The 22,686-nt window shown below is 41.3% G+C and overlaps 1 protein-coding gene across 2 annotated transcripts in view; it reads right to left on the minus strand.

Moving 5' to 3' along the window:
- Window positions 1–2,684: 2,684 nt before the first annotated feature.
- The window catches only part of LOC106598885 (interferon-induced very large GTPase 1), a 157,144-nt gene continuing 137,142 nt past the window's right edge, over window positions 2,685–22,686 (minus strand). For both annotated transcript variants that reach the window (XM_045722990.1, XM_045722991.1), the window contains 2 exons: window positions 9,351–9,620; window positions 2,685–9,107 (listed from right to left, as the gene is read on the minus strand). In XM_045722990.1, the coding sequence (XP_045578946.1) occupies window positions 4,516–9,107; window positions 9,351–9,620 (4,862 nt within the window). In that variant the 3' untranslated portion in view covers window positions 2,685–4,515. The remainder of the gene's footprint in view (window positions 9,108–9,350; window positions 9,621–22,686) is intronic.

Raw genomic sequence — 22,686 nt, forward strand, 5'->3', positions numbered from 1 at the left:
GGTGTGTGTGTGTGTGTGTGTGTGTGTGTGTGTTTTTGAGACAGATCACAAACAATTGAAGCACTCACCATCCCTGGCCCAGAAGAGCTACAGCCTGTATAGGATTTTGTTCCACCCCAACACTAATGACACCTGATTAGGTAGTGATTCAGATAGTGATCAGTTCATAAGTAGAATCAGCTGTGTTAGTGCTGGACTGGGACAAAAGCCTGCACATCTTGTAGCTTCCTCCAGTTCCAGTGTTAATGATCACCATCCTATCTGTAGTGTAGTTTACTAAACCAGTGTTTCTTAATCCTGGTCCTGGGGCCCCTAAGGGATGTACATTTTTGTTTGGCCCAAGCACTGCACACCTGATTCCACTTATCAATGGTTTGTTATCTTATTTTATCAGGTGTGTAGTGCTAGGACAAAAACCCATGTTCACCCCTTTGTGTCCCCAGGACCTGGGTTAAGAAACACTGTTCTATACATTACCAGATGATTTACCCATTATAGCAGATTGGATGTGAGAACAGGAGAATAGTGAGGGTGTTGTGCCCAGAGATGTGTGATGACTAGTTGAGATTAAAGAGAATTTAACTAGTAGTAGAACAAGTGGCAGGGACACTGTTGTGTTTTTCAAATCCCAGAATGTAGCTTTAATTATTAAACCAAGGACTACTTCTTTAAATCAACAACACAACCACATACACCTGGGCTCTTTCTCAGTCGTCTAAACATCTGTCCTCTCCTTCTCTGATCTGAAAGAAGTGAACAGGTGTAAGCTAAGCCAGTCTAATGATGAGCTTCCTTCTACTATTTTGTTTTTACCTGTTTTTTTTCCCAAGCTGTTGAAGGGGAGGAGAGAAGGGATTTTTAAGCAATCGATTACATTTCCAAAGATGCCATACCAACACCTTCATCTAGTGGTCAATTCTGGTGTTTGTGATTACCAGGGATTAAATAATGTACCAAGCGTCTCAGAATAACATTGTTGATTTAGGATCAGTTTAGCCTTTTAGATCACATTTAATAAGACTGCATGGACAGGGAGGACCTGATCCTAGATCAGCACTCCTACTCTGAGACGCTTGATACGTATGGCCAGTGTGCCATTACATGTCTAATAGCTGATTAAAACAGTCAAATTACTAACTATAAATACCTAGGCCAAGTGAACAAGCAATACTGGTGTTCTATTGATGGACAGTATTTCTCATGACAGCAGATAATGCTTTACACCAAATAATGTTTTTATTCATGATCTCTATCGACAAGATAGTACACAATGTATGCTCTTCAACCAATCGCTGCCTGCACCCGCCCGCCCGACTAACATCACTACTCTGGACGGTTCTGACTTATAATATGTGGACAACTATAAATACCTAGGTGTCTGATGAGACTGTAAACTCTCCTTCCAGACTCACATTAAGCATCTCCAATCCAAAGTTAAATCTAGAATCGGCTTCCTATTTCGCAACAAAGCCTCCTTCACTCATGCTGCCAAACATACCCTCGTAAAACGGACTATCCTACCGATCCTCGACGATGTCATTTACAAAATAGCCCCCAACACTACTCAGAAAACGGGATGTAGTCTATCACAGTGCCATCCGTTTTGTCACCAAAGCCCCATTTACTACCCACCACTGCGACCTGTATGCACTCGTTGGCTGGTCCTCGCTACATATTCGTCGCCAAACCCACTGGCTCCAGGTCATCTATAAGTCTCTGCTAGGTAAAGCTCCACCTTCTCAGCTCACTGGTCATCATAGCAACACCCACCCATAGCACCCGCTCCAGCAGGTATATTTTACTGGTCATCCCCAAAGCCAACTCCTCCTTTGGCCGCCTTTCCTTCCAGTTCTCTGCTGCCAATGACTGGAACGAATTGCAAAAATCACTGAAGTTGGAGACTTATATCTCCCTCACTGACTTTAAGCGTCAGCTGTCAGAGCAGCTTACCGATCGCTGCAGCTGTACACAGCCCATCTGTAAATAGCCCATCCAACCAACTACCTACCTCATCCCCATTTTTGTTTTTCTGCTCTTTTGCACGCCAGTATTTATACTTGCACATGCTCATCTGCACATATATCACTCCAGTGTAAATTACAAAATTGTAAATACTTCGCCACTATTGGCCTATTTATTTCCTTACCACCTTACTTCATTTGCACACACTGTATACAGATTTTCTATTGTGTTATTGACTGTACGTTTGTTTATCCCATGTGTAACTCTGTTGTTTTTGTCGCACTGCTTTGCTTTATCTTGGCCAGGTCGCAGTTGTAAATGAGAATTTGTTCTCAACTGTCCTACCTGGTTAAATAAAGGTGAAATAAAATAAAGGCATTTTTACTTTCAATTTCAACAATTTGCATGATTTCACTTAATGTCTGAAAAGTCCAGTGTATGTGTGTTTTCACTGCAGATGAAATAACATTTGTAAGAGATCATAAACAATATATTTGAACAGTACAACAAAATTGTTTTTTTTGTCTTTATCATGGTGATAGTTTAGTCAACTGAAAGCCATGTACTGCAGGCTCTCGAGAGTTCAATCTCACATCATCAACTATAAAAATAAAATCACCAACATCAACAAATCTCAAAGAGAAAATTGGCATTATCATCATCATCATCAACAAAAAAAACATAATTATCAACACCAAAAAGCAAAACTCTCATCAACAATATAACCTTCATCAACAGCTACATTTATAATCACCATTATCAACAAAAACACTCATCACCATCATCAATACCATCATAATCATTAGCATCCAAAACAACAGAGTGCAGTACTTCAGAACATACTGTATACATCAAGCATACCTGAAGAGTATTAATGAAGTTACATTACTGATGGTCACTAAGCATTACTTCAGAACATACTGTATACATCAAGTATACCTGAAGAATATTAATGAAGTTACATTACTGATGGTCACTAAGCAGTACTTCAGAACATACTGTATACATCAAGCATACCTGAAGAGTATTAATGAAGTTACATTACTGATGGTCACTAAGCAGTACTGCAGAACATACTGTATACACTCAAGCATACCTGAAGAGTATTAATGAAGTTACATTACTGATGGTCACTAAGCAGTACTTCAGAACATACTGTATACATCAAGCATACCTGAAGAGTATTAATGAAGTTACATACTGATGGTAACTGATTATGAAGTATACTTTATACAAACTAATGTGTTCAAAGCAATGAAGTCATTGAACAAATCACTATTAGAAGGAGCAATCAACTAAAAACAATTTTATTTTAAGTCTACTTAGTAATCATTCTTGAAGTAAATTATTTAAAAGACCAATACATGTGTAATACCTGTATATGAAACAACACGTGCATATTCTCAACCAAAAAAATTACAATAAGATGAACATTTAAAACGTAAAATAACTGAAACAAAAGCCAACTGTTTACCACTGAACCATACAGCCCTTCTAATCATTAATCTGTGATCAACTGTTTACCACTGAACCATACAGCCCTTCTAATCATTAATCTGTGATCAACTGTTTACCACTGAACCATACAGCCCTTCTAATCATTAATCTGTGATCAACTGTTTACCACTGAACCATACAGCCCTTCTAATCATTAATCTGTGATCAACTGTTTACCACTGAACCATGCAGCCCTTCTAATCATTAATCTGTGATCAACTGTTTACCACTGAACCATGCAGCCCTTCTAATCATTCATCTGTGATCAAGCCATATAGGTTAGATGGCAAAGTAAATGAGAAAATAATTATTATAATTGAAAATAAATAATCAATGCCAGACTAGCTCCTTATTTACCTGTGTATTGTGTTTATCTAGACTAGAGTAACCGATGTGAAATGGCTAGCTAGTTAGCGTGGTGCGCGCTAATAGCGTTTCACATCGGTTACACTAGCTCCTTAGTTACCTGTGTATTGTGTTTATCTAGACTAGATCCTTAGTTACCTGTGTATTGTGTTTATCTTGACTAGATCCTTAGTTACCTGTGTATTGTGTTTATCTAGACTAGCTCCTTAGTTACCTGTGTATTGTGTTTATCTAGACTAGATCCTTAGTTACCTGTGTATTGTGTTTATTTATGGACATTATCAGTAAAACACTCCATCTGTTGGTTAACCTGTTGGTGTTCACGTTGACTTTTCTATGATTTCTGAATTAACTTAAAATGCTTTACTTACATGGACATTATATATATTTTTGTATTACTTGATTATATTGTATTCCTTTACCATAAAACTCAGTGTTAGCCATTTCATTATGGAACATCAGATCTGTAAATTGCCAAGTTCATATAATTTATCAAAGTATCTGAAATAACTTGTCGTGCCATAGTTTCTCCTTTTCAAATTGAATTGGGTATTGCCAGATCTGTACATTATTTCACATATATTGATTTCTGTGATATAGCCATGTCATGAGAGTTATTTCTGGTTGTCATGTCTGACATCCTTGAACGGTTGGATGTGGACAACTAGAGTTGTTATTGCTAGTTTTATACTAATCTTCAATGTTGAATGACTTTTTCAAGCTCTTCAATGCATCCTCAGGTGTTAATGCCGTCCAGTCCTCTGGGATGTCTGCAGGGAGTGCATCTGTGTCTTTAGCAATTCTCTCATTGAATGTAGCCATCACATACTTCCAGTAGTCTGTAGCCTCCATACTGGAATCTCCATCTATGTTCCAGTCAGGGTAATATTTCTGGTAGTCCTTGTAGGGATAAGGTTCTTTTGCTGTTGAGGATATGTAAAATGAAAGGCCACTTATCACAAGAGATGAACACATGTTAATAACTAGCACCTTTGTATTTTTGTACCTCCAAGCGCTAAGGCCTTTTGAACGGTGAATGGAGGTGAAGTGTTTGGTATGCTCCTTACCTCCTGCTTCACATGGTGCTTTGCAGAAGGGACATACCTCCCCACAGCCAAACAGACTGGTGAACATCTTGTCCTGAGGCTTGAATGGCAGAGATCTGAGTCTCTTTTCAATGTCTCCTCCCTTATCGTACTCAGCTGCCAGTGACAGATCCATTTCTCTCACACAATCTGTTAGGTAGTCAGCAAACTCTTCCGTCTTTTCAGAGTAGTTCAGAGTCATGATTGAATCCAGACCATCCTTGGGGAAGACAAGCTTCTCTCCAAGGGCACAACACATGTTCTGAATAAATGTATTGATGTCTTTTACAGTGCTTGTTGTATTTCTGATGTTTGAAATTGCTGCAGTGATTATCTTGACTATCTCTGAAAGATGTTTCTTCTCCAATTTCTCCAGACAGCTGTCCTTTGAGAGTTGTTGGGCAATTCGGTCTAACAGCCAGTCCTTCACAAACTTTTCATAATGGTTCATGTACCCTTCATATTTCTCATATTCTCCATCAGTCAGGAGTTGTTTCAAAATGGAGAACTGGAAGAACGTCCGTGTGCTGTAATCCTGTGACCCTTTACCGGTCTTCACTTCATCAACCACATCAGGACCAATCATTTTGGACACATATTCCTGTACAGCTGGCTGTAAGAGCTTTGTGAACTCCTCAGCTTTCTTTTCGCACTGATCTCGGTTATGAAACAAGTCTATGAAGTCAGTAAGGTACTTGTTCTTAGACTGTTCCAGACATTTTCGGGGGTCGTTGACTGAAATGAAATCATCATGTTTCTTTTGAAATGTTCTTGCTGCTCTGCCACAGATGTGCAACTTCAGCTTAACCTCACATTCCTCACTAACTTTACGTTTGATGTTTTGTTGCGATGTTTCATCAATTATTTCAAGCAGCTCTTTGATGTAAGTGGCATGGTAATCTGTTTTGCTTTCCACCTTCTGGGTTATAAAGTCCTGACACTGCGTTATGATGTAATCACACAACTCTTGCAGTTTCATCCTGCTATGGGCTCTATTCAAGTGCATCACAAAGCCTTTAGTCTTCTGCCACCAATCCACTGACTCTACAATAAATGGTATCTTCCCATAATTAACCAAGCTGTTTTCAACCAACATATTATTGACATAACCCGACCTCGTAGATAAATGGTCACGTAAAATGCTGAAGGCATCCTGAGCAACATCTCCTCTTGTGAGTCCTCTGAATTTGATCTCAGACAGAGTTTCCTTCCACATACTTTCAAACTCTTCTCTGAGTGCCTCATCAGATAGGACAGATTTGTTCTGTCTACAAGTTTTCAGCAAAGCCAGCACTTTTTTTTCTAGTGTTTTTGCTTGTGAACGCTTGATGTCATCTAGTTTGGCCATTCCCTCTTTGATTTCAACAGCTCCATGTAGAGTGTTACTCACTGTGTTTTCTGTCTCTCGTTTCAGTGTTTTGGCACTGGCCACAAATTCTTCCCTGTATTTTTCCACCAGATTGACATGGCCATCTTGCTTTTTAAAGTATGTAATTAGATTGTTTTGGATTTCCTTTTTCCCCACTGACAGCTTCTCCGATGCTTCTCCCATCAGGTTATTAAGCATATAACTTATGGTGATCTGGGGATTAAGAACTGTCATGCCAAAATTTGAAATTTTGGTTTCAGCAGCAATCATCCAGTTGTACATCTCCTTCTGGAATATCCATTCCCAACCATTGTACTCAGAGCATAATCTGGAGTATGCATCTGCAACCAAGCTGTTTCTGAAACTGAAGATGAAGTTCTCAAATTTAACAGACTCCCACAAGTTTTGTGTCCACTTCATGAAAAGTGTCAAATCATCATTTTTTTGGCATTTTTTTAAATCTTGCATCAAGCTCTTTTTGAAGTCATACACAGCCTCACTGTAGCCAGCATTGACTGGAACCATAGGGGGAGTCCCATTCCAGAGCCCTGGGATGTACCAGCTGCTTGTGTCTGGATCATACTCCATCATGTCAGTGAACTTTGTGTTTTCCTCTTTATTCTCCATTTTGGCTGCTGCGTGGGTCATTTCATTCAACTGTTCCAACAACTTCTTCCTCTCCCTCATGTTGTTGTCATGAGCAGACATGTCAGGCACATTCTGGTGCACAAAATGACATACTGGCTTCTTCCCCACTTCCTTCATCCTGATAAAAGCATGAACAACAATCTGTAGAATGTCTTTCATCTCTGTGGAGTTCTCCATGGCGATGTTGACAATCGTGACATCACTGAGTCCAATCACCAGTGTTGCCAGTTCATTGTCATGTTCATGGCTATCATCTAGTTGAGACAAATCAGGTGATTTCAACCCCTCTGTGTCAATCACCATGATGAAGTCACATTTCAGCTCCTCCTTGAGGTCTTTGTTGACTTTTATCAGTAGCATGAAGGCCCCTCTGGTGCATCTTCCACTGCTGACAGCAAACTGGACCCCAAACATGGTGTTGAGGAGAGTGGACTTCCCAGTGCTTTGGACCCCTAAAACTGTGACCACCCGGATCTTGCTGTTGGATTGGACAAGAGTATGAAGCTGAGTCAGTACAGCTGATATCCATTTCAGAGGGATATTTGATGCATCTCCATCCACAAGCTCAATGGGGAAACCATCCAACAGCATCTGAGCACACAATCCAGGGAGATGCTCCATCTGTTTCCTTTGAGGGCTGTCTTCGGGGAGGGAGCAGGTAGCTTCATATAACTGGCCTAACTCACGCAGGAAGTGTTCAAGTCCAAGGGAACAGTCAGATATTTGCCTATCCACATCTGCAATGTGTTTTTTATCTGCAGATTCTTTTTCCTGATGCATTTTATACTTTTCTTGCAAACCAGACAGATTCTGCCGTGACAGATTGTCCAAATATATCCGCATCCATTTGAGGAAATAGGTCCGCTCCACTTCTGAACTTGACATGCAGATTATGAAATCTGTCATTGCTTCTGTCATATCAAATCTTTGTTGCTTCTCTCTCAGCTCTTTCTCCTTTATCCTCAGAGAACTCTTGTAGTGTTCAATTTCTTGACCTCCTGCTTTTCTCAGTCTACATCTCTCTTTCTCCAACTGGGAAAGCTCTTTCCAGATTTTCCCTTGTAAGGGTAGCTGCTTGTCTTTGAATTTCACTGTGTCTGTGATGCTGCTGGTGATTTTGTCTGCCATCTTCCTGGCACTCTGACACTCATTACGGTCTTCATCAACCAGAATCCCCATCTGACGAGCAATACCAGACATTTTTTCAATTGTCAATTTGTTTTGGCATTTTTCAATTACATCACCCACAGATGACTGCAGGGTTTTTACAAATGCTGCTTCATTCCGCCCCTTCTTTTCTATTACATGTGTTACTTTGTCTCCTGTGAATGTTTCTCTCTGAGAGTTAACAACCAGAAATAACTCTGTGTTTATGTCTTTCAAAACCTCAGAATCTGTCTCTAATTCATCACTAAACATGTAAATTGCTGTTGATGTTTGACACAGAAAGGAAAACTGTGTCTTAAAGGACCTGATGTCTCCTCTGAGATTGGCAAAAGCCACAGGCTTAGTGAACCTGTCTATGTTTCTTTTCCCACATGGCAGGTACCAGCTGATTTCAACTAGGCCATTTGAAATCTTCCGAGGTACATCACCACAGTCCATATCATGATGGACAAATGTGTCAGGATTACTTAGCAGTTTGTTCAACATATTAGACTTGGACAAGTTGCTCTCTCCCAGCCTAACAAAAGACACCATAGGAATGTCTGAAAGTATAATTCTCTCCTCTTTGAAGGACTTTGTGTCTACTTGTGAAGAGAGTCTAAACTTCTTCACTATGTCCCTCAAGGCCCACAGCATCAAAGTGCTGTGTTCTGTGTCACAGTTGGGCAGCAGAAGAGGAACAGCAAACTGGCACATGGACATTTTAAGGGTCATCTCCTGCTGGAGGAACCCATCTGAACACAGAAACAGGGCAGTACTCAGGTCCAATGGATTAATCGCATAACTGTTATCAGAGTCACTCTCATCAGTGTCACTTTTTAGTGTCACACTCCTAGCATTCACATTTGCCATCATTAATTTCTTAAGGAAGGCCCCTGGAAGTGACTGCATAGTGGTAAGAGGTTCATCTGATGTAGTATTAGCATTTATCTCAAGGACAGTACTTAACGTCAGCTTGTTTTCATAATGAACTTCTAGTCCAGTCTTTGACAACAGCTCCATGAGACAGGGTTCTGGAAATAGAAAGGAAGATCAGGAAAAAGAAAAGATCCAGGGAATTCACCATCAAATATATATATTGTTTTGTCTATGCCACTCCGACATTCCCATCAAAACAACAGTTTGTTAACTTTTTTCAAATCCACTGTATTTTCCACGTAGATTCCATGTCACAATACGTTGACAAATTATGTTGACTATAGTTGACGCAACCATTTTTTTCCCAGACATAATACTTAAGTAGGGTACTTCCTTACTTGTGGTGAGGGTTGTTGACACCAGTTGACTTTGCTTTCCATTTTCCAGCACAGTGCAGACAGTGACAGAGTACTGAGTACCACATTGCAGGTCAGAGAGAGTGATGCTGGGTGAAGATGTGGTAGTGATGTGTGGTTCTGTCCCTGGACAGTGGTAGGAGATCTGGTAATGATGTTGGGTTTGGTCCGATCCTGGTGGTTGGCTCCAGCTGACAGCAGCTGATGTGGTGCCCACTGAGTCAACAGTAAGCTGGTCTGGAGCAGGGATAACTAGTGGAAACACATTATTATCAGTGCTACAGTTTAAATCCAGAAATATTTATCAGCAGAAAAAGTAGAATAGCAGTTGAAAAGTATAAACAAACGGCTCCCTTTTGATATGGCAAGAAATAACATAAAGCAGAAGTCGCAAAAGAGATGTTACATTTGTAACATAAGAAAAATTACAAGTTTCCATTACATTCATTAAGCATCGGCGCAGCACCTCTGCTAAATTGTTGCTGCCACGCTAAAAGAGAAGAAAGTAAATTCAAATAATCAATAAAGAGTTTAATTCCAAAAGAATATATCTATTTTTAGAAATGTAGGTGAATTAGATTTTATTGTTTAAAGAATCTATGAAAGAGATCATTGTGTTTGCTCACTATCAAGTTGTGGCATGAGGTTATTTAATGACAGAAATGTATTTGTTTAAAATGTATCACAAATATTTGCAAAGGTAGAAGAAAAAAAACATAAATAAGTTATTCAGACCCTTTGTTATGACCCTCGAAATTGAACTCCGGTGCATTCAGTTTTCATTGATCGTCCTTGAGATGTTTCAACAACTTGGATTGGAGATGATTTGGAAAGGCACACACCTGTCTTTATAAGGTCCCACAGTTGACAGTGCATGTCAGAGCAAAAACCAAGCCATGAGGTCGAAGGAATTGTCCATAGAGGTTCGAGGCAGGATTGTGTCGAGGCACAGATCTGGGGAAGTGTAACAAAAAGGTCTCCAAGAACACAGTGGCCTCCATCACTCTTAAATGCAAGAAATTTGGAACCACCAAGACTCTTCCTAGAGATGACCGCCCGGCCAAACTGAGCAATCGGGGGAGAAGGGCCTTGGTCCGGGAGGTGACCAAGAACCAGATGGTCACTCTGACAGAGCTCCAGAGTTCCTGTGTGGAGATGATAGAAGCTTCCAGGACAACCATCTCTACAGCACTCCAATAATCAGGAATTTTTGGTAGAGTGGCAAGACAGAAGCCACTCCTCAGAAAAGGCACATGACAGCCCGCTTGGAGTTTGCCTAAACGAGAAACGAGAATCTCTGGTCTGATGAAACCAAGAAAGTTTGGTCGAATGCCAAGCGTCACGTCTGGAGGAAACCTGGCACCATCCCAACGGTGAAGCATGGTGGTGGCTGCATCATGCTGTTCGAGATGTTTTTTCAGCGACAGAGACTGCCAGACTAGTCAAGATCAAGGGAAAGATGAACGAAGCAAAGTACAGAGAGATCCTTGATGAAAACCTTCTCTAGAGTGCTCATGACCACAGACTGGGGCGAACATTCACCTTCCAACAGAACAATGACCCTAAAGACACAGCCAAGACAACGCAGGAGTGGTTTCGGGACAAGTCTCTGAATTTCCTTCAGTGGCCCTGCGTAAGCCCGGACTTGAACATCTCTGGAGAGACCTGAAAATAGCTGTGCAGCGACGCTCCCCATCCAACCTGTCAGTGCTTGAGAGGATCTGCAGAGAGCAATGGGAGAAACTCCACAAATACAGGTGCGCCAAGCTTGTAGTGTCAAACCCAAGGAGAATAGAGGCTGTAATCACTGCCAAAGGTGCTTAACAAAGTACTGAGTAAAGAGCCTGAATACTTATGTAAATCTGATATCAATTGTTGTCATTTTACATTTGCAAAAATGTCTAAAAACCTGTTTTTGCTTTGTCATTACGGATTATTGTGTGTAGATTGATGAGATTTTTTTTTACATTTAATCTATTTTAGAATAAGGAAAAAGTCAAGGGGTCTAAATACTTTCCGAATGCATTGTATATATGTATATACAGTACCAGTCAAAGGTTTGGACACACCTACTCATTCAAGGGGTTTTCTTTATTTCTACTATTTTATACATTGTAGAATAATAGTGAAGACATCAAAACTATGAAATAACACATATGGAATCATGTATGAACCGAAAAAGTTTTTAACAAATCAAAATAGATTTTATATTTCTGATTCTTCAAAGTTGCCACACTTTGCCTTGATGGCAGCTTCTTACACTCTTAACATTCTCTCAACCAGCTTCATGAGGAACGCTTTTCCAACAGTGTTGAAGGAGTTACCACATATGCTGCTTTTCCTTCACTTTGCGGTCTAACTCATCCCAATCCACCTCAATTGGGTTGAGGTCGGGTGATTGTGGAGGCCGGGTCATCGAATGTAGCACTCCATCATTCTTCATGGTCAAATAGCTTTACACATCCTGGAGGTGTGTTGGGTCATTGTCCTGTTGAAAACCAAATGATTGTCCCACTAAGCACAAAACAGATGGGATGGAATAATCACTGCAGAATGCTGTGGTAGGCATGCTGGTTAAGTGTACCTTGAATTCTAAATAAATCACTGACAGTGTCATCAACAACGCACCCCCACACCATCACACCTCCTCTTCCATGCTTCACGGTGGGAACCACACATGCGGAGATCATCCTTTCACCTACTCTGCGTCTCACAAAGACACGGCGGTTGGAACCAAAAATCGCACATTTGGACTCATCAGACCAAAGGACAGATTTCCACAGGTCTAATGTCCATTGCTCATGTTTCTTGGCCCAAGCAAGTCTCTTCTTATTATTAGTGTTCTTTATTAGTGGTTTCTTTGCAGCAATTTGATCCTGAAGTCCTACGTCACGCAGTCTCCTCTGAACAGTTGATATTGAGATGTGTCTGTTACTTAAACTCTGTGAAGCATTTATTTGGGCTGCAATCTGACGTGCAGGTAACTCTAATGAACTTATCCTTTGCAGGTAACTCTGGGTCTTCCGTTCCTGTGATGGTTCTCATGACAGCCAGTTTCATCATAGCGCTTGCACTTGAAGAAACTTTCTAAGTTCTTGACAATTTCCGGATTGACTGACCTTCATGTCTTAAAGTAATCATGGGCTGTCATTTCTCTTTGCTCCATTTGAGCTGTTCTTGACATAATATGGACTTGGTCTTTTACCAAATAGGGCTATCTTCTGTATACCACCCCTACCTTGTCACAACACAACTGATTGGCTCAAGCGCATTAGGAAGGAAAGAAATTCCACAAATTAACTTTTACCAAGGCACACCTTTTAATTGAAATGCATTCCAGATGACTACCTCATTAATCTGGCTGAGAGAATGCCAAGAGTGTGCAAAGCTGTCATCTAGGCAAAGAGTGGTTACTTTGAAGAATTTCAAAAATAAAATATATTTTGATTTGTTTAACACTTTTTTGGTTACCACATGACTCCATATGTGCTATTTCATACTTTTGATGTCTTAACTATTATTCTACAATGTAGAAAATAGTAAAAATAAAGATAAACCCTGGAATGATAGGTACTGTACTTTGCAAAAGTATTCATCCCCTTTGGCGGCATTCCTATTTTGTTGCATTACAACCTTTTTATTTGGATTTCATGTAATGGACATACACGAAATAGTCATAATTGCTGAAGTGAAACGAAAAAAAAAGTGAAAAGTTGTGAGTGCATATGTATTCACCCCCTTTGCTATGAAGCCCCTAAATAAGATCTGGTGCAACCAATTACCTTCAGAAAACACATAAATAGTGAAATAAAGTACACCTGTGTAGAATCTAAGTGTCGCATGATCTGTCACATGATCTCAGTATATATACACCAGTTCGGAACACCACTAAGCAATGGGCACCATGAAGACCAAGGAGCTCTCCAAACAGGTCAGGGACAAAGTTGTGGAGAAGTACAGATCAGGGTTGGGTTATAAAAAAATATCCGAAACTTTGAACATCCCACGGAGCACCATTAAAACCATTATTGAAAAATGGAAAGAATATTGCACCACAACAAACCTGCCAAGAGAGGGCCGCCCACCAAAACTCACTGACCAGGCAAGGACCACACAACTGATACGACCACTTTAAGCCGTACACTCCACAGAGCTGGGCTTTACGGAAGAGTGGCTAGAAAAAAGCCATATGTAAACACATTTGGTGTTCGCTAAAAGGCATGTGGGAGACTCCCCAAACACACGGAAGAAGGTACTCTCGTCAGATGAGACTAAAATGTAGCTTTTTGGCCATCAAGGAAAACGCTATGTCTGGCACAAACCCAACACCTCTCATCACCCCGAGAACACCATCCCCACAGTGAAGCATGGTGGTGGCAGCATCATGCTGTGGGGATGTTTTTCATCCGCAGGGACTGGGAAGCTGGTCAAAATTTAAGGAATGATGGATGGCACTAAATACAGGAAAATTCTTGAGGGAAACCAGTTACAGTCTTCCAGAGATTTGAGACTGGGACAGAGGTTCACCTTCCAGCAGGACAATGACCATAAGCATACTGCTAAAGCAACACTTGAGTGGTTTAAGACCAGCTGCAAGTCTCTTGGAAACATTTAAATGTCTTGGAATGGCCTAGTCAAAACCCAGACCTCAATCCAATTGAGAATCTGTGGGATGACTTAAAAATTGCTGTACACCAGCGGAACCCATCCAACTTGAAGGGGCTGGAGCAGTTTTGCCTTGAAGAATGGGCAAACATCCCAGTGGCTAGATGTACCAAGCTTATAGAGACATACCCCAAGATACTTGCATCTGTAATTGCTGCAAAAGGTGGTTCTACAAAGTATTGACTTTGGGGGGGTGAACAGTTATGCACGCTCAAGTTCTGTTTTTCTTGTCTTATTTCTTGTTTGTTTCAACCTAAAAAAATATTTAGTATCTTCAAAGTGGTAGGCATATTGTGTAAATCAAATGATACAAACCCCCCAAAAATCAATTTTACTTCAAGGTTGTAAGGCAACAAATAGGAAAAAATGCCAAGGGGGGTGAATACTTTCGCAAGCCACTGTATATACATATATACATGGTACTGTCAGAGCTAGAAACACAAGCATTTCGCTACACCCGCAATAACATCTGCTAAACACGTGTATGTGACCAATAAAATTCTATTTTATATACATAAATTATATACATACAGTGCATTTGGAAAGTATTTAGACCCCTTCACTTTTTATACATTTTGTGACATTATAGCATTATTCTAAAAAACGTATTTTCTTCGTCATCAATCTACACACAATACCCCATTATGACAAAGCAAAAACAGGTTTTTAGAATTTTGTCCAAATTTCATTTCAAAATAAAATATCACATTTACATAAGTATTCAGACCTTTTACTCAGTACTGTGTTGATGCTACTTTGGCAGTGATTACAGCCTCGAGTCTTCTTGGTTATGACGCTGGAAGCTTGGCACACCTGTATTTGGGGAGTTTCTCTCACTTCTCCGCAGATCCTCTCAAGCTCTGTCAGGTTGGATGGGGAGCGTCGCTGCACTTTGCTCCGTTCAGCTTTCCCTCGATCATGACTAGTCTCCCAGTCCCTGACGCTTATGCTGCCACCAGCATGCTTCACCGTAGGGATGGTATTGGTCAGGTTTAGACAGGTGTGTGCCTTTCCAAATCATGTCCAATCAATTGAATGTATCACAGGTGGACTCCAATCAAGTTGTAGAAACATCTTAAGGATGATCAGTGAAAACAGGATGCACCTGAGTTCAATTTCGTGTTTCATAGCAAAGGGTATGAATACTTATTCAAATAAGGTTCTGGTTTTCATTTGAAGAAAAATTTGCAAACATTTCTAAAAACCAGTTTTTGTTTTCTCTTTATGTGGTATTGTTTGTAGATTGATGAGGGGGAACAACAATTTTATCCATTTTAGAATAAGGCTGTAACGTTACAAATTGTGGAAAAGGTCAAGGGGTCTGAATACTTTCCGAATGCACTGTATATATATTAAAATATGAATTTCATACAGTGGACTCCATGAAGTGGACATGTATTGTTTTAGGAAAGTATCCCACAAATACACATTTCAAATCCAGAGCCAAAGCAACAACAACACATTTTCAATGTCCAAATACTTTTGGACCTCACTGTATAAACTCAGCAAAAAAATAAACTTCCCTTTTTCAGGACCCTGTCTTTCAAAGATAACTTCACAGATCTTCATTGTAAAGAGTTTAAACACTGTTTCCCATTCTTGTTCAATTAACCATAAACAATTAATGAACATGCACCTGTGGAACGGTCGTTAAGACACTAACAGCTTACAGAAGGTAGGCAATTAAGGTCACAGTGATGAAAACTTAGGACACGAAATAGGTCTTTCTACTGACTCTGAAAAACACCAAAAGAAAGATGCCCAAAAAGTGCTCTTCACTGACGAGTCGTGGTTTTGTCTCACCAGGAGTGATGGTCGGATTCACGTTTATCGTCGAAGGAATGAGAGTTACACTGAGGCCTGTACTCTGGAGCGGGATCGATTTGGAGGTGGATGGTCCGTCATGGTCTGGGGCGGTGTGTCACAGCATCATCGGACTGAGCTTGTTGTCTTTGCAGGCAATCTCAACACTGTGCATTACAGGGAAGACATCCTCCTCCCTCATGTGGTACCCTTCCTGCAGGCTCATCCTGACATGACCCTCCAGCATGACAATGCCACCAGCCATACTGCTCGTTCTGTTGTGATTTCCTGCAAGACAGGAATGTCAGTGTTCTGCCATGGCGAGCGAAAAGCCCGGATCTCAATCCCATAGAGCACGTCTGGGACCTGTTGGATCGGAGGGTGAGAGAAATGTCCGGGAACTTGCAGGTGCCTTGGAGATGCACTGCAGTACTTAATGCAGCTGGTGGCCACACCAGATACTGACTGTTACTTTAGATTTTGACCCCCCCCCCCTTTGTTCAGGGACACATTATTCAATTTGTTAGTCACATGTCTGTGGAACTTGTTCAGTTAATGTCTCAGTTGTTAAATCTTGTTATGTTCATACAAATATTTACACATGTTAAGTGAGAGGATGTTTCTTTTTTTGGTGAGTTTATTTACAGGAAATAACCTGTACCTTTACATCCCATGCTGACTAGGGCTGTCCCGAGTTAGTTGACTGTTTGGTCGATAGACTGTTGGTCGACCAAGATTTCTTTAGTCGATCAGTAGCAACCCCCCCCCAAAAAAAAAATATAATATCATGATGTACAAGACCCCTGTCTGATTTGCGCCTGTCTGAGTGGACTGATCCATTGGGGAGGCAGTGGGGATGGCACAGTCCATCACTCTAAGATATGTACTACTGAAATTGTATATGGTCATATTACATAGGAGCAATGGTGCAACACTCATACAAATAATATTATTTTAGAACAGATACACTTTCTCCCGTGTTGGATAGCGATCGCTGTCCGCTGTCCTGAAACATACCAGTGTGTTGTTGAATTGGTGCCTTTTCCTAGACCATGTTGCTATGTGCATAATAGCAAACTTAACCAACATATTGGTGTTGACAACAATGTGGTGGAGGCAGCAGCAGAGTTAGGAGATGAGAAAACAGCGCTTGCCTTAATTGTCGAAGAAAAGTGAGAGAGGAAACCTCAACTTAATTACGTCTCTATTCAGGAGCTTAACGGTTAAATGTGCCTAGCTTTATAAATCATCCATATATATCTACAGAAATAAGACAGATCCTATTCTGTTGCCTGTTTGAGTGTTTGTTTAATAGCCTACTGATTCCGTGAGGACCAAGCCAATATACAAATATAGATTTGTGAAATTGTTTTACCTGAGCATAACCTAAAAACGAACAACTTATTAGCCTACTCTGTTGTTTATGTTTATGTTGTTGTCATGGAGGATTGACTGGGCTCATTGTTTTGTTATTATCATTAGTAGGCTTAGTATAGCAGCTTTGTATAACAACCATCTAGCTGTAGGCCTAAGAGCGCATCCTGCTTAGTCTTAATACAGTAAATTACTTAGGCCTTTATTTCAATACTTATGTAAGCTACAGTACTGTATCAATCAATCATTCATTTGTTCATGTCATCACACAGCATACTGGTCCTTCGTGATCTGAAATGCAATCAATAACTTTTGTTTTAAAATAAAATAACAACGCGACCTTGATTAATTAGCGTAAACAATAAATAAACTGTTTAAATTAGAAAATTGCATTCACGAATGTATGCGACTGGTTTTAGTCTTTTCTGTAAAAAAGGCTTTAAATTTTTTTTTCCAACAGACTCTCTGGTATGCTTATAACTTATTTAGTGTTGTTCACAGTGTTCCAAACGATCAGAGAAATTATATTGCAATCTAACAGCACCTGTTTGGCACGCATAATAAGGCCACTGTCAGAAGGGTGAGTGTAGCTGGTGCATGAAGTCAGGCGCAGGAGAGCAGAATGAGTGAGCAATGTAACTTTACTCAGGAAAAGGTACAAGGTAACAATTACACTTGACCAAATAAACATAACGTAACAATTACGCACGGGTACACATAGCACCGGTTGAAAACACAGCCATCAAACCAAACTGAACAACAAACAATCCCGCACAAAACCATGGGGGGAACAAAGGGTTTAAATACAGGAAACAATAAAGTGAATGCAAAACAGGCATGAGAAAACAGGGCAAAACCAAACTAAAAGGAAAAATGGATCGGCGATGGCTAGTAGACCGGCGACGCCGACCGCCGAGCGCCACCCAAACAAGGAGAGGAACCGACTTTGGCGGAAATCGTGACAGCCACAGCGCTTGCTCCTTACCTCGTTTTTCTTGATTTCCAGTATTTCAAATTTATTCCACACATCTGACTTCCCCTTTACCTCCTGAGCAAGCAATAAATATTCCCCCATTTAGAGTTTATTTGTCACGTCCTCTGAAACCATTTTGCTGTCAACTGTGTTATGGTGTTCAGGGTTTGTTATAACCAATTTATTGATGTGATTATATGCTATAGGTCAGGCTCTATTGGTCACGTGCATGCGGTGCATACATGTGTCACGTAAAGAGAGCCAGGGTTGAGGAAATAGGGAATGTATTTCTTAAGCAAATGAAGGATTTCAGTGACAGAACTTTTCGGTCAGAAATGGATGTAATTATGTTGCAGCTTCAGCAACAAAGACAGCACGACAAACACTGTTGATGTTCTGTGGTGGTCGCTGCAGCAGGGAGGAGAGCGAGACAATGGGTGCTAGCCACACAGTCACTCAATGTCATTTATTTTAACACAGCAAGTCTGAGCCCGCCTGGCACAATCAAATCAATGCGGTCAGACTGCCTCCAGTCATTTGTGTGTCTTCATTATTTCATCAAACAGTGCGCTTAAAGCTTCAGACAAGCTCACTGCATATATGTGACTGACCGACTCAAATCAGTCTTATGTAGCAAAATTTGTAATTGTGTTTTTTATATTGGATAAAAGTAGAGACTCAGAGCTACAAAAAAGGTATATAATACACTACAGTTGAGAAACAATGGGAAAGTAATTTTACTTTGATAGTTGATAAACTTGTAAACTCATTTTTGAGAAAATGGCCTTTGAATGTTTTGGCACTACTACTGGAGAGCCCTTCTTTGTCTACACCCATTCAGAATCGTTCACACCCTCTGAAGCTTTAGCCCCACCCATCTCTTTAAGGGTTGATCCAAGCGTTCTGTACTAACAACAGCAGTCAAGTATCCAAGCTAACTTGCTAGCTACTTCCAGACACAAATGAGTGAACAGCTCACTGAACACTACTCGCCCTAGCAGAGCTGGTTTGGCTTTCCAGAGTATTGGTGACTGCAACTATGCTGTCAGAATGTCCGTTCATAAATTCAGAGCATTTCGATCTTAGAGCGTTCAAAGCGCATAATGGACGCTCTGGCCGATGAGTAGGGTTGACCCGAACGTTCTGACCTCACAACGGCAGTCAAGCACACTAGCTAACTGGCTAACATTGACTAGCTTGCTAGCTACTTCCAGACACATAATGAGAGAACGCTCCACTCTGACCATTTTACTCGCCCTAGCAGAGCTGGTTAGGCTGTTTTCATGTTATCCAGAGCATTGGTGACTGTAACTGTGCTGCTAGCAACAATTTAATTATGCTTTTTGCAGACCTTTACTGGCACAGGCCATATTCAACGGGTGTTGAGCGTTCGTAAATTCATCAGTTATTCTGCGCTCTGGCACATTCAGACGTGAGTCTTTCGATAAGACATGTAGCTAGCTAGCTAGGTAAACAATAAACCATAATCCCAACCCACCCTGCATGAACCAACCAGGTTCAATGTTAGATAGCCCTTCATTAGGCTATAACTAGTGCCTAAGAGATACAAATTATAAGATCATACACATAACGTTAGCTAGCGAGCCAGCCAGCTAACATTAGCTAGCTAGCTAACAGTACAATTTAACTTGAAATGAAAACACTTTCTGTCAAAATTAGAAATGTGTAATATATGAAAATGTAGCTAGCTAGACTATCTTACCCGTATACATAATGGATGGATGCGGCTCTTGTCGGATGCCATGGTTGTCCTTTAGTTTGAAGATGTAATCCAGAGTTTTCTCCATCTACTAAGCTACCTTTCCAGAAACAAGTCTCTCACTGTTGCCGCTTACTATAGACCACCCTCTGCCCCCAGCTGTGCCCTGGACACCATATGTGAATTGATTGCCCCCCATCTATCTTCAGAGCTCGTGCTGTTAGGTGACCTAAACTGAGACATGCTTAACACCCCGGCCATCCTACAATCTAAACTTGATGCCCTCAATCTCACACAAATTATCAATGGACCTACCAGGTACAACCCCAAATCCATAAACACTGGCACCCTCATAGATATCATCCTAACCAACTTGCCCTCCAAATACAACTTTGCTGTCTTCAACCAAGATCTCAGCGATCACTGCCTCATTGCCTGCATCTGTAACGGGTCTGTGGTCAAATGACCACCCCTCATCACTGTCAAACGCTCCTTAAAACACTTCAGCGAGCAGGCCTTTCTAATCAACCTGGCCCGGGTATCCTGGAAGGATACTGACCTCATCACGTCAGTAGAGGATGCCTGGTTATTCTTTAAAAGTGCTTTCCTCACCATCTTAAATAAGAATGCCCCATTCAAAAACATTTTGTGGCGTACTGCATTAGCATCAAATAGCCCCTGTGATATGCAACTTTTCAGGGAAGTTAGGAACCAATATACACAGGCAGTTAGGAAAGCAAAGGCTAGCTTTTTCAAACAGAAATTTGCATCCTGTAGCACAAACTCAAAAAAGTTCTGGGACACTATAAAGTCCATGGACAATAAGAGCACCTCCTTCCAGCTGCCCACTGCACTGAGGCTAGGAAACACTGTTACCACCGACAAATCACGATAATTGAGAATTTCAATAAGCATTTTTCTACGGCTGGCCATGCTTTCCACTTTGCTACCCCTACCCCGGTCAACAGCCCTGCACCCCCCACAGCAACTTGCCAAAGCCTCCCCCAATTCTCCTTCACCCAAATCCAGATAGCTGATGTTCTGAAAGAGCTGCAAAATCTGGACCCCTTCAAATCAGCCGGGCTAGACAATCTGGTGCCTCTCCTGCTAAAATTCTCTGCCGAAATTGTTGCAACCCCTATTACTAGCCTGTTCAACCTCTCTTTCGTATCGTCTGAGATCCCCAAAGATTGGAAAGCTGCCGCGGTCATCCCCCTCTTCAAAAGGGGAGACACTCCAGACTCAAACTGCTACAGACCTATATCCATCCTACCCTGCTTTTTTAAGGTCTTTGAAAGCCAAGTTAACAAACAGATCACCGAACATTTCGAATCCCACCATACCTTCTCCGCTATGCAATCTGGTTTCCGGGCTGGTCATGGGTGCACCTCAGCCACGCTCAAGGTCCTAAACGATATCATAACCGCCATCGATAAGAGACAATAATGTGCAGCCATATTCATCGACCTGGCCAAGGCTTTCGACTCTGTCAATCCCCACATTCTTATCGGCAGACTCAACAGTCTTGGTTTCTCAAATGACTGCCTCGCCTGGTTCACCAACTACTTCTCAGATAGAGTTCAGTGTGTCAAATCGGAAGGCCTGTTGTCCGGACCTCTGGCAGTCTCTATGGGGGTGCAACAGGGTTAATTTCTCAGGCCGACTCTCTTCTCTGTATACATCAATGATGTCGCCCTTGCTGCTGGTGATTCTCTGATCCACCTCTACGCAGACGACACCATTCGGTATACTTCTGGCCCTTCTTTGGACACTGTTAACTAACCTCCAGACGAGCTTCAATGCCATACAACTCTCCTTCCGTGGCCTCCAACTGCTCTTAAATGCAAGTAAAACTAAATGCATGCTCTTCAACCGATCACTGCCCGCACCTGCCTGCCCATCCAGCATCACTAGTCTAGACGGTTCTGACTTAGAATATGTGGACAACTATAAATACCTAGGTGTTAGACTGTAAACTCTCCTTCCAGACTCACATTAAGCATCTCCAATCCAAAATGAAATCTAGAATCGGCTTCCTATTTCGCAACAAAGCATCCTTCACTCATGCTGCCAAACATACCCTCGTAAAACTGACTATCCTACCAATCCTTGACTTCAGCGATGTCATTTACAAAATAGCCTCCAATACTCTACTCAACAAATTGGATGCAGTATATCACAGTGCCATCCGTTCTGTCACCAAAGCCCCATATACTACCCACCACTGTGACCTGTACGCTCTCGTTGGCTGGCCCTCGCTTCATATCCGTCGCCAAATCCACTGGCTCCAGGTCATCTACAAGTCTTGGCTAGGTAAAGCCCCGCCTTATCTCAGCTCACTAGTCACCATAGCAGCACCAACCTGTAGCATGCGCTCCAGCAGGTATATTTTACTGGTCACCCCCAAAGCCAATTCCTCCTTTGGCCGCCTTTCCTTCCAGTTCTCTGCTGCCAATGACTGGAACGAACTGCAAGAATCACTGAAGCTGGAGACTCATATCTCCCTCACTAACTTTAAGCACCAGCTGTCAGAGCAGCTCACAGATCACTTCACCTGTACATAGCCCATCTGTAAATAGCCCATCCAACTACCTCATCCCCATACTGTTATTTATTTATTTATTTATTTTGCTCCTTTGCACCCCAGTATCTCTACTTGCACATTCATCTTCTGCACATTTATCACTCCAGTGTTTAATTGCTATATTGTAATTACTTTGCCACTATGTCCTATTTATTGCCTTACCTCCCTTATCTTACCTCATTTGCACACACTGCATATA

Source organism: Salmo salar, chromosome ssa08 (genome assembly GCF_905237065.1).
Source record: "Salmo salar chromosome ssa08, Ssal_v3.1, whole genome shotgun sequence".
NCBI classification, from domain to species: domain Eukaryota; kingdom Metazoa; phylum Chordata; class Actinopteri; order Salmoniformes; family Salmonidae; genus Salmo; species Salmo salar.